The sequence below is a fragment of the Scyliorhinus canicula genome, chromosome 16, assembly GCF_902713615.1.
Source record: "Scyliorhinus canicula chromosome 16, sScyCan1.1, whole genome shotgun sequence".
In the NCBI taxonomy this organism is placed as follows: Eukaryota; Metazoa; Chordata; class Chondrichthyes; order Carcharhiniformes; family Scyliorhinidae; genus Scyliorhinus; species Scyliorhinus canicula.
The window spans coordinates 186,993-199,542 of record NC_052161.1 but is presented as its reverse complement, the minus strand read 5'-3'; the positions used below and the strand labels follow the sequence as shown (position 1 = coordinate 199,542).

Sequence of the window (12,550 nt, the reverse complement as noted above, 5' to 3'; positions counted from 1 at the left end):
ACTGAGGGAGTGCCACACTGTCAGAGGGTCAGTACTGAGGGAGTGCCGCACTGTCAGAGGGTCAGTACTGAGGGAGTGCCGCACTGTCAGAGGGTCAGTACTGAGGGAGAGCCGCACTGTCAGAGGGTCAGTACTGAGGGAGTGCAGCACTGTCAGAGGGTCAGTACTGAGGGAGTGCCGCACTGTCAGAGGGTCAGTACTGAGGGAGTGCTGCACTGTCAGAGGGTCAGTACTGAGGGAGTGCTGCACTGTCAGAGGGTCAGTACTGAGGTAGTGCCGTACTGTCAGAGGGTCAGTACTGAGGGAGTGCTGCACTGTCAGAGGGTCAGTACTGAGGGAGTGCCGCACCGTCAGAGGGTCAGTACTGAGGGAGTGCTGCACTGTCAGAGGGTCAGTACTGAGGGAGTGCCGCACTGTCAGAGGGTCAGTACTGAGGGATTGCTGCACTGTCAGAGGGTCAGTACTGAGGGAGTGCTGCACTGTCAGAGGGTCAGTACTGAGGGAGTGCTGCACTGTCAGAGGGTCAGTACTGAGGGAGTGCCGCACTGTCAGAGGGTCAGTACTGAGGGAGTGCTGCACTGTCAGAGGGTCAGTACTGAGGGAGTGCCGCACTGTCAGAGGGTCAGTACTGAGGGAGTGCCGCACTGTCAGAGGGTCAGTACTGAGGGAGTGCTGCACTGTCAGAGGGTCAGTACTGAGGGAGAGCCGCACTGTCAGAGGGTCTCTGCAAGGCCACATTTAGTCCCGGACACCCACATGGCTCTTCCAGGGTGCTGGGGGCACTGAAGCATGGCAGGTTCACAGTGCCAGGGTACCGCCCAGCCGAGAGTCCGAGCACCCAAAGGCCCCGAATCGCACGGGATACTTCCCCCCCCCCGCTCAGGGTCTCTGCGGGGCGTGGTTCGATCTGGCGAGTGCATATCCTTGCGTGCCTTAGTACACACCAAATATGCAACTTTCGGGGCCCCCCATTGTGAGTGGGATCCACATCGCGTCGTCTGGCGAGATCCCATTAGCGAGCCAGATAATTCACCGGCAGCATCGCATCCCGGGCCGGGCGCAGCGAGGCCATTACATCGCGCACTGTTTGTAGATCACAGAATTAGTGAACTGCTTTGGGCAGAAGGAAGTTGCTTCACCACCGTCTCCGCACCAGCACTTTGAATGAGCAACTGACCATTCTCCCACCTTCACCCCTACACATCCTTCCTTTTCATATGAAATGTACCTTCACCTTGCTTGATCGAGTAATCATCTCTGGTAATGCATTCCAGTTACTCACCACCTCTGTTTTGTCATTCATTTAAAACTTGAAGAACTCACCATGTAGATTTACCAGGATAACGCCAGGGCTGGAAAACAGTTGGAAAACTTTCCCGGATCTACTCTCCGGAGCAGATAATGTTTACCAGAGACGTTCAGTTTTGATCGTGACTATAAGGATTAACTAAGGTGTTAACAAGGGATTATCAGTTGAAAATCATCAGTAATGCAATGAAGAAAGGTTGAACAATTCCATGACACAAATGAGCATGAAATGCTACATCTCGTGGAAATTGTGAGAAGTAAATGCAATTGTTATATTTTCCTGGGATCTTGTATTCTGGACACAGGCACAGGCACTGCCTGCTATTCCTTGCTTTTCTGATCTTTGAGCTGTAATAACAATACTAAATGTGGAAATTTGGGTTCTTTGATATTTGGGCTCAACAGTCTTGCTGCCGTTTCTGAAACATATCCAACATATCTCCCAGAATACTTTAGTCAGCAGATTCCTCATTTCCTGCCTACTTTTCTCACTATTCCCCTCTGGAGTCATTCCAGAATTTCTGAGCTGGAAAGCAGATGGCAGGAAGTGACTCTCAGACACTCAGGCAATTCAATCTCTGACTTGTTTGTCTGTTCATGGCCTGTATTTACTGTTGAAGAGACAAAGCCTGGGTTTGGGCCGCTGAACTTATGTTTGTTCACTTATCTGATTTTCAAAATACTATTTTGATTGTGCTGTAGCATCTTTGTATTAATTAAGCATTTATTCGGAGGGTCTATTTGGCACATTGGTTTACATAGTTGCAGCATAACCAAACGTAGGTTTTATATTTATGGAGTTATCATTGCACTAATACGATATTCGTCTGTTTTTAAAACTTAAAATAGGTAGAATTTTCTCAGTTAATAGTCGAGCCAAATCTCTGCTTTTGATTACAATATTGGTGACTGCTGCCAAATTATCCCATTGCACACAGAAAGCAGGAATATTCAGCACGGTTCTCCTGCTGCTGGACTTTTCCTGTTACTTCAGCTCTCCACACGACTAAATCCTAATTAAACTGCATTCTTTCTCAAACTGATATGGGGGTTCACAGCAAATAGAGCCAATGTCCATCACTGAGTGATTCATTCAGATGCATTCCTTTGGTCTGGACCGCACTTGAAACAAAGGAGCTTTGCCAGCTGGTGAAAGTGCAAGAGAGGAACCTTCCCCAACCTTTGCAGCGGTGAGAAGTGGCATGTGGAGTCACAGGGTGGATTCTCCAGCCGCGTCTGCCTGGTGACCAGAGAATCCCGCCCGAAGTCAATGGAGTTCTCCATCGTACGCGGCTCTCCCGTGGCGTTCGTACAGGAGGGGGTGGGCAGGAGAATCCAGCCCATAGAGTCCTATAGCACAGAAAAGGCCCTACGGCCCATTGCACCTGTGCCGGTCAGAAACAACCACTTAACTATTCTAATCCCATTTCCCAGCTCTTGGCCCATAGCCGTGTCTGCCCTGGGATCGCAGGCACACATCTAAATACTTCTTAAATGTTATGAGGGTCTCTGCCTCCACCACCCTTTCAAGCAGCGAGTTCCAGACTCCCACCACCCTCTGGGTGAAAGGTTTTTCCTCACATCCCCTCTAAACCTCCTGCTCCTTACCGTAAATCTATGCCCCCTGGCCATTGATCCCTTCACCTAGGGGAAAGGTTTCTTCCTGTCTACTCTATCTATGCCCCATATAATTTTATACACCTCAGTCATGTCCCCCCTCAGTCTAATCTGTGTCAAGGAAAACAATCCCAGTCTATCCAATCTCTCTTCATAACTTAAACTCTCCAGCCCAATAAATCTCCTTTGCATCCTTTCCAGTGCTATCATATTCCTCCTATAATGTGGATTCCAGAACTGCACACAATACTCTAGCTGTGGCCTAACCAACATTTTATACAATTCCAGCATAACCTCCCTGCTCTTAAACTATGCCTCGGCTAATAAAGGCAAGTTTACCATCTGCCTTCTTAACCACAGTATCCACCTGCTCTGCTATCTTAAGGGACGGGTGTACATGCACACCAAGGTCCCTCTGACCCTCGGTGCTTCCCAGGGTCCTGCCGTTTATCCTGTATTCCCCTTGCCTTGTTTATCCTTCCCAAGTTCATCACCTCGCACTTATCCGGATTGAATTCCGTTTGCCACTAATCAGCCCATCTGACCAACCCATTAAATTGTAAGGGGAATAGATAGGCGTTTCTGTGGCCACAAACAAGACTCCAGGATGGTATGTTGTCTCCCTGGTGCTAAGATCAGCGATGTCTCGGAGCAGTTACAGGACATTCTGGAAGGGGAGGGTGAACAGCCAGTGGTCGTTGTGCACATCGGTATTAACGACAAAGGTAAAAAATAGGGGTGAGGTCCGAAAAGCAGAATATAGGGAGTTAGAAAGAAAGGTGAGAAATAGGACCCCAAAGGTAGTGATCTCAGGATTATCACCAGTGCCACGTGCCAGTCAGAGTAGAAATATCAGGATATATCGGATGAATACGTGGCTGAAGAGATGGTGTGAAGGGGAGGGTTTCATATTCCTGACACATTGGGACCAGTTCTGAGTAATCAGAAGTTTGATTACTCCTTACTGCGGGCTTGTGGTGTTTGTTGGCGTGGATGGATATCTGAGAGATTGCGGGGAAGCTTGAATGCACATGCCAATCCAGGGCAGGGGAATACCAAATGGAAAGGTTCAAATTCTGGAAGTGGATCCTTGGTGAAAGCTTCCAAGTGAAAGCATTGTTTGGGACAAGTTTCCAAGGAGTATTTTCAAGAGCAGTGATTAGAAAGCTTTGTGTGGAAGACATTCAGTGAAGGCAGTTGGCTCACCATGTTATAAGCCACTTGGGGGAAATAGATGAGAAATCTGCAGAAGTTGTCTTTAGTGGCATCTGTCACTCGGTTTCAGAGCGCCTGACCACATTTTGCCTCTTGGTTTACATGGATTGTGTACTTACTAAGAATATTAGAGTGTAAGATTGATTTTGTAACTTGTGTTATCCGTAGAAATATGTATATATCTGTAAAGGACTAGCTGAGGTGAAGGAGTAATGTATTATAGTTCATCTTTTCTTGTTTTATTCTTTTGTTACAAGCTCCTGTGACTCAATTTATCAACGTATCTAAACAAAGAAATAAAAGTTAGGATCTATCAAGCCACGTTCCACCCTGGGATCTGAATATTGTGTGCAATATTTGGTCTCCTTATCTGAGGAAGGATGCTTTAGCTATAGAGGAAGTGCAGCGAAGGTTTACCAGACTGATTCCTGGGATAGCAGAACTGACGTATGAGGAGAGATTGAATTAGTTAGGATTGTATTCGCTGGAGTTCAGAAGAATGAGAGGGGAATCTCATAGAAACCTATAAAATCTAACAGGAGTAGACCGGGTAGATGAAGATATGGGGTAAACAATTCAGGACTGAGATGAGGAGAATTATTTTCACCCAGAGGGTGGTAAGCCTGTGGAATTCGCTACCACTGAAAGCAGCTGAGGCCAAAACGTTGTATGTTTTCAAGAAGGAATTAGATGTAGCTCTTAGGGCTGAAGGGATCAAAGAAAACGGGGGAAAGCAGAAAGAGGTTGCCCAGTTGGATGATCAGCATGATCATAATGGATAGAGGAGCAGGTGTGAAGGGCAGAATGGCCTCCTCCTATTTTCTATATTTTGGTATGGGCCAGGGTTTAGAGAAACCCAAAGTGTATCATGGAGTTCGCCTGACCCACAACTTTGAATAGATTATGGTTATGGGGAGCACACGGGCCTACTTTCTAGGTGTGATGCAACAGAAATCTGCAGTACTTTTAAATTAAAACAATGTTTATTTATGAAACCAGTTAACACTTTATAAACTCACAGTAAACATATTTACAACTATCAGCACCAATAAATCCCCCAAAGAATACAGTACTCTCTAAGTAACTCTTAATCTTTCCTTGCAACATCCATAAGATAAAAATGACCCTTTTTACAGAAAGACATCAGGTTTAACTTCACTACTAAGAAGAGTTACCACTTTGAAATCACCAAATGAACATTCATAAACTTGCAGAGATTCATACACATCTTGCTGTGACTGCAACTTCTCCAAATCCAAAACAAAACTAAACACACCCTGTAGCTGCGAGCCCAAAGTGAAAGTAAAAGCAGACAGACAGCCCAGCTCCACCCACACTCTAACATCACTGATAAACACCCCTTTCTTAAAGGTACATCCACTACAGCTATTTTATAAACCCCCATTAGTTAAAGGTACTCTCACATGACAGTTTGGAAGGTGCTATCGCTGGATCCTTACAGCGAATGTTCTGGCCCTGGAATGCACTGCATGGGTATGGTGGAGGCACGTTTAATCAGGGCATTCATAAGGGCACTCGATGATTATTTGAATAGAAACAATGGGGTGTAGGGAAAAGAAAGAGAAATGCCACTATGTCACAGTGCTTATTTGGAGGCACAGTGCAGACATGATGGGCCGAATTACCTCCTTCTGTGCCGTAACAATTGTGTGAGTTGTTAAGCCAAACGTTTGGGCAGCATGGTCGCACAAGTGGCTAGCACTGTGGCTTCATAGCGCCAGGGTCCCAAGTTCGTTTCCCCGCTGGGTCATTGTTTGTGTGGAGTCTGTATGTTCTCCTGTGTCTGTGTGGGTTTCCTCCGGGTGCTCCGGTTTCCTCCCACAGTCCAAAGACGTGCAGGTTAGGTGGATTTGCCATGATAAATTGCCCTTAGTGACCGAAAAGTTTAGGAGGGGTTATTGGGTTACGGGGATAGGGTGGAGGTGAGGGCTTAAGTGGGTCGGTGCAGACTCGATGGGCCGAATGGCCTCCTTCTGCACTGTGTATTCTATGTTCCACTGCCAATCATCAGCAAAGTGTTAGAAGAAACTATCGACCATGTTCTGAAGCAGAGCCTATAATACAGATTAGGTTCCTCCAGATTGCCTGACTCAAGACCACATTACAGCCTTGGTACGAATAAGGACATATCTGAAAGCCAGTGATCCATATGGCATTTCATGTGCCACCTCGTCTACCCATTCTGCTAATTTCAGCACATCATTTCCACTATAATCCTTTTGTCTGTCCAATAAAATGATTGTGATGAGATGTTTAAGAACAGATTGGTGTTGCTGACCTTCCACGATATATTGCCTTTAATAAATCTAATCCCAGTTATGACATGCATTTCTAATTTTCAATTCTAAAACTTGCTAACAACCAATGTTAAACTATCTAGTCTATAATTATCTGATTTAAACACTTCTCCCTTCTCGTACAAAGATTTTACATTGCTTAGCAAGAGGCACAACTTTAGATTGAATGGATTTTATAGAATTGCTACAATGCAGAAGGTCATTCGAGCCCCCAACCCTCTGAAAGAGCACCCTACCTAGGCCCACTCCCTGTCCCTATCCCCATAAACCCACCCATGGGATCATTCTCCCCGTGTTGTGTAGGTTTCCTCCGGATGCTCCGGTTTCCTCCCACAATCCAAAGATAGGGGCAGCATGGTGGTTAGCATAAATGCTTCACAGCTCCAGGGTCCCAGGTTCGATTCCCGGCTGGGTCACTGTCTGTGCGGAGTCTGCACGTCCTCCCCGTGTGTGCGTGGGTTTCCTCCGGGTGCTCCGGTTTCCTCCCACAGTCCAAAGATGTGCGGGTTAGGTGGATTGGCCATGCTAAATTGCCCGTAGTGTCCTAAAAAGTAAGGTTAAGGGGGGGGGGTTGTTGGGTTACGGGTATAGGGTGGATACGTGGGTTTGAGTAGGGTGATCATGGCTCGGCACAACATCGAGGGCCGAAGGGCCTGTTCTGTGCTGTACTGTTCTATGTTCTATGTTCTATGTGCAGGTTAGGTGGATTAGCCATGCTAAATTGCCCCGTGGTAGGGCAAGGGAGTAGGCCTGGGTACGGTACTCTTTCAGAGGGTCGGTGCAGATTGACCTCCTTCAGCACTGTCGGGCTTCTCTGGAAAGTGCAAACTGCACACAGACTTTAAGGCTGGAATTGAACCCAGGTCCCTGGCGCAGTGAAGCAGCAGTACTAACCATTACAGTACACGTATCTCAGAACAGAAAGGTATCACTGGTTGTTTAAGGCTTGTAATTTACAGCAATTGAATCAGCTGTAAAAAAAAATCTTTGATCAATTTATAAACCATAATTTTTCAGGTATCAAGGCAAAGAGGGATGGGCACCAGCATCTTACCTCAGAAAAGTCAAGGATGAACTTGCTGCAAAGAAAAAGCCTCTTACTGGACCAGTAGAGATAATTGGAAACATAATGGAGATAAGTAACCTACTGAACAAGAAAACATGCAGTGAAAAGAATTTACAGACAGAAAACGAATCCAACCTGTATGATCATCCTCCTATTACTGCGAAGGAAATCAGCCTTCCACTGCCTTGTGAACAGACCAATGGCACTGCGTCTACATTGGCCACACCAGAGAAGAAAGTGAGCCGAGCTCTGGGGTCCCCGGCTGTTGCCAGGGTTGCCCCACAGAGGGCAGAAATAGGTATGTGATTGAAAGTATTCGTCTTTCTCAAATATAGGTCCAGCATTCAGCAATGTTTATCATTTGTCAAGTTCCTGAGCTAAAATCTTGCATTTACCTTTTCAGTTCCTTATCTCAGCAGTTTCTGTTGTCATGAAATGAAATGAAAATCGCTTATTGTCACGAGTAGGCTTCAATGAAGTTACTGTGAAAAGCCCCTAGTCGCCACATTCCGGCGCCTGGTACGGGAATCGAACCGTGCTGCTGGCCTGCTTGGTCTGCTTTAAAAGCCAGCGATTTAGCCAAGTGAGCGGTGGGGCTGGATAGGGGGCCAGCCATTGGTGGAGATTGACAAAGATGTTTCAAAGAGAGTAAATATCTATGGATTCAGTGAACAACTTCATAGAAACATAGAAATTTCAATGCAGGAGGCCATTCGGCTCAGAAAGAGCACCCTACACAAGTCTACACTTGGGGCTGGTTTAGCACAGGGCTAAATTGCTGGCTTTGAAAGCAGACCAAGGCAGGCTAGCAGCGCGGGTTCAATTCCCGTACCAGCTCCCCCGAACAGGCGCTGTAATGTGGTGACTAGGGGCTTTTCACAGTAACTTCATTTGAAGCCTACTTGTGACAATAAGCGATTTTCATTTCATTTCATTTTTCATTTAATTTCCCTGGGAACCGTTCGATTTCCAAGCCATGTATAAATTTGATGGTGTGTACTCCCAGCAGGACCATAAACTGGTTACAATTCAGCTCTGGTGGGAGAACGTTGGGCTGGATTCACCGATTCTGCGACTGTGTCTGCAGGATCCATCTGGTCTTATGACCAGAAAGTCAGCGTCACTCCTGCATCGATGCTCTGCCCGCTGGGGGTGAGCAGCCACGCAACGTAAAGCTCCCAACTCTACCGGCCGTTACGTGGGCAGGATGGCCGGGTCCGTGGCCGTGCCGGTGCTTGCCGACGATCTGTGGTGGTCGTGCCGTACAACATGGCTCGGCCGCGCGCGGATCCGGCCTGCCAAAAACTGCCCCCCCCCCCCCGGTCTTTTTCTTTTAAAACTATGGAATCTCACAATCGCTGCACAAGGCAGATCTCCAGGTTGGAGTGAACGATGTGGGCAGGTCTAATTCTGAGTGGGTGGAAGTAAACCCACACCCATCATCTTGTGGAATATGCCCGAGAGTTATTCAGTATATTCAGCCTCCAACTTCAGAACATCTCCGACTCCCCACACCTTCTCCGCATTCGCTGCCCAATAATAATGTAGCAAATCTGGAAGGTCCAAACCTCCTCTCTGTCGCCCTCTCTGAAGCACCATCCTCCTAATCAGTGCCACTTTACCCGCCCATATAAATGACAAAATCTACCTCCCCACCCTCATAAAAAATCACTTTGGTAGAAAGACCGACAAGCACGGAAACAAGAGTAAGAACTGTGGCAAAATGTTCATCTTGACCATCTGTACCTGGCCAGCCAACGACAGGAGATACTGTCCCACCTCAGCGAATCCCTTTAACCCTGCGTACTCCAAAATATCTAAAGTGCGTTGCTCCCACCCCTCTCTCCCACCCCTGAAGGAGACAGTACAAAATACTCACTTACCCTCAAATTTAGCTGTACACTGAAAAAAACCCGGATCACTTAAACAACCCATTACATTCCCCACTGAAGCACCCTGATTGGAAATATCCAGCAGCAAATCATCTGCATACAGGGCACCCTATGTTCCACCCCCCCAACCCCTTTCTATTCTTATGAGCACCCCAGTGCCCAGGGCTCTATAGCCAGTGCAAACAGAAGGGGGGATATAAGGCAGCCCTGCTTTAAACATAAACAAAGAACTAGGAGCAGGAGTAGACCATATGGTCCCTCGAGCCTGGTCCGCCATTCAATGAGATCATAGAACATAGAACGATACAGCGTAGTACAGGCCCTTCGGCCCTTGATGTTGCACCGACATGGAAAAAAACTAAAGGCCATCTAACCTACACTATGCCCTGATCATCCATATGCTTATCCAATAAATTTTTAAATGCCCTCAATGTTGGCGAGTTCACTACTGTTGCAGGTAGGGCATTCCACGGCCTCACCACTCTTTGCGTAAAAAACCCACCTCTGACCGCTGTCCTATATCTATTACCGCTCAATTTAAGGCTATGTCCCCTCGTGATAGCCACCTCCATCCGCGGGAGAAGGCTCTCGCTGTCCACCCTATCTAACCCTCTGATCATTTTGTATGCCTCTATTAAGTCACCTCTTAACTTTCTTCTCTCTAACGAAAACAACCTCAAGTCCATCAGCCTTTCCTCATAAGATTTTCCCTCCATACCAGGCAACATCCTGGTAAATCTCCTCTGCACCCGTTCCAAGGCTTCCACGTCCTTCCTATAATGAGGCGACCAGAACTGTACGCAATACTCCAAATGCGGCCGTACTAGAGTTTTGTACAACTGCAACATGACCTCATGGCTCCGGAACTCAATCCCTCTACCAATAAAGGCCAACACACCATAGGCCTTCTTCACAACCCTATCAACCTGGGTGGCAACTTTCAGGGATCTATGTACATGGACACCGAGATCCCTCTGCTCATCCACACTACCAAGAATTTTACCATTAGCCAAATATTCCTCATTCCTGTTATTCTTTCCAAAGTGAATCACCTCACACTTCTCCACATTAAACTCCATTTGCCACCTCTCAGCCCAGCTCTGCAGCTTATCTATGTCCCTCTGTAACCTGCAACATCCTTCCGCACTGTCTACAACTCCACCGACTTTAGTGTCGTCTGCAAATTTACTCACCCATCCTTCTGCGCCCTCCTCTAGGTCATTTATAAAAATGACAAACAGCAACGGCCCCAGAACAGATCCTTGTGGTACGCCACTCGTAACTGAACTCCATTCTGAACATTTCCCATCAACTACCACTCTCTGTCTTCTTTCAACTAGCCAATTTCTGATCCACGTCTCTAAATCACCCTCAATCCCCAGCCTCCATATTTTCTGCAATAGCCGACCGTGGGGAACCTTATCAAACGCTTTACTGAAATCCATATACACCACATCAACTGCTGTACCCTTGTCTACCTGTTCAGTCACCTTCTCAAAGAACTCGATAAGGTTTGTGAGGCATGACCTACCCTTCACAAAACCATGCTGACTATCCCTAATCATATTATTCCTATCTAGATGATTATAAATCGTATCTTTTATAATCCTCTCCAAGACCTTACCCACCACAGACGTTAGGCTTACCGGCCTATAGTTACCGGGGTTATCTCTACTCCCCTTCTTGAACAAAGGGACCACATTTGCTATCCTCCAGTCCTCTGGCACTATTCCTGTAGCCAATGATGACCTAAAAATCAAAGCCAAAGGCTCAGCAATCTCTTCCCTGGCTTCCCAGAGAATCCTAGGATAAATCCCATCCGGCCCCGGGGACTTATCTATTATCTATTTTCACCTTGTCATGGCTGATCTTTTGTGGACTCAGCTCCACTTTCCGGCCCGAACACCATAACCCTTAATCCCTTTATTCTTCAAAAAACTTTCTATCTTTATCTTAAAAACATTTAATGAAGGAGCCTCAACTGCTTCACTGGGCAAGGAATTCCATAGATTCACAACCCTTTGGGTGAAGAAGTTCCTCCTAAACTCAGTCCTAAATCTACTTCCCCTTATTTTGAGGCTATGTCCCCTAGTTCTGCTTTCACCCGCCAGTGGAAACAACCTGCCCGCATCTATCCTATCTATTCCCTTCATAATTTTATGTTTCTATAAGATCCCCCCTCATCCTTCTAAATTCCAACGATTACAGTCCCAGTCTACTCAACCTCTCCTCGTAATCCAACTCCTTCAGCTCTGGGATTAACCTAGTGAATCTCCTCTGCACACCCTCCAGCGCCAGTACGTCCTTTCTCAGGTCAGGAGACCAAAACTGAACACAATACTCCTGGTTTGTTCCCCCATGCAGAGGAAAGTACTCCGATTTCACCTTGTTCGTACGCACATTCGCCCTCGGGTCCTTGACAACAACCTCACCCATGCCACAAATTTAGGCCCAATTCCAAACCTCTCCAATATCGTAAACAAATAGCTTCACTCCACACAGTCAAACGCTTACTCTGCATCCACCACCACAATCACCTTCCCTTCTGCCGGAGGAAGCACCACATTCAACAGGCACCACACATTAGATGACAACTGTCTTCCTTTCACAAGCCCCATCTGCTCCTCCCCAATCACCTTTGGGAGGCACCCCTCCAACCTAACCACCAACAACTTTGCTAAAATCTTGGCATCCATGCTTAATAACGAAATTGGCCGATATGACCCACATTCTACTGGGTCCTTGTCCTTTTTCAGCAGTAAAGAGATGGATGCCTGTCCCATCCTCTCCGGAAGTACCCCCTTCACCACCGCGTCCTCAAACATCCCACCAACAGCAGTGCCAATCCATCCAAGAACTTCTTATAAAACTTCACCGGGAAATCATCCGGCCCAGGTGCCTTAACTGTCTGCATCTCCCTATCGCCACCCACACTTCTACCACCCCACCGGCTCCTCCAGCCATGCCCTCTCCTCTCCCACTATGGGACACTCCAACTGTCGCAGAAACTCTAACAATCTAAACCTAAACAATCTCTCTCACGGCCACCTGCCGGCTGAGCTGACCCTCCAACAAGCGACTGACCTTTTCTCCATATTCATATACAACCCCCCCCATACAACTCCTTTCGCCCG

The 12,550-nt window shown here is 47.0% G+C and overlaps 1 protein-coding gene across 3 annotated transcripts in view; it reads left to right on the top strand.

Annotated features, from left to right (window-relative positions):
- sh3pxd2aa (SH3 and PX domains 2Aa) overlaps positions 1-12,550 on the top strand; it is a 367,257-nt gene that overhangs the window by 308,138 nt on the left and 46,569 nt on the right. For all 3 annotated transcript variants that reach the window (XM_038822069.1, XM_038822070.1, XM_038822068.1), the window contains one exon: positions 7,476-7,822. In XM_038822069.1, the coding sequence (XP_038677997.1) occupies positions 7,476-7,822 (347 nt within the window). The remainder of the gene's footprint in view (positions 1-7,475; positions 7,823-12,550) is intronic.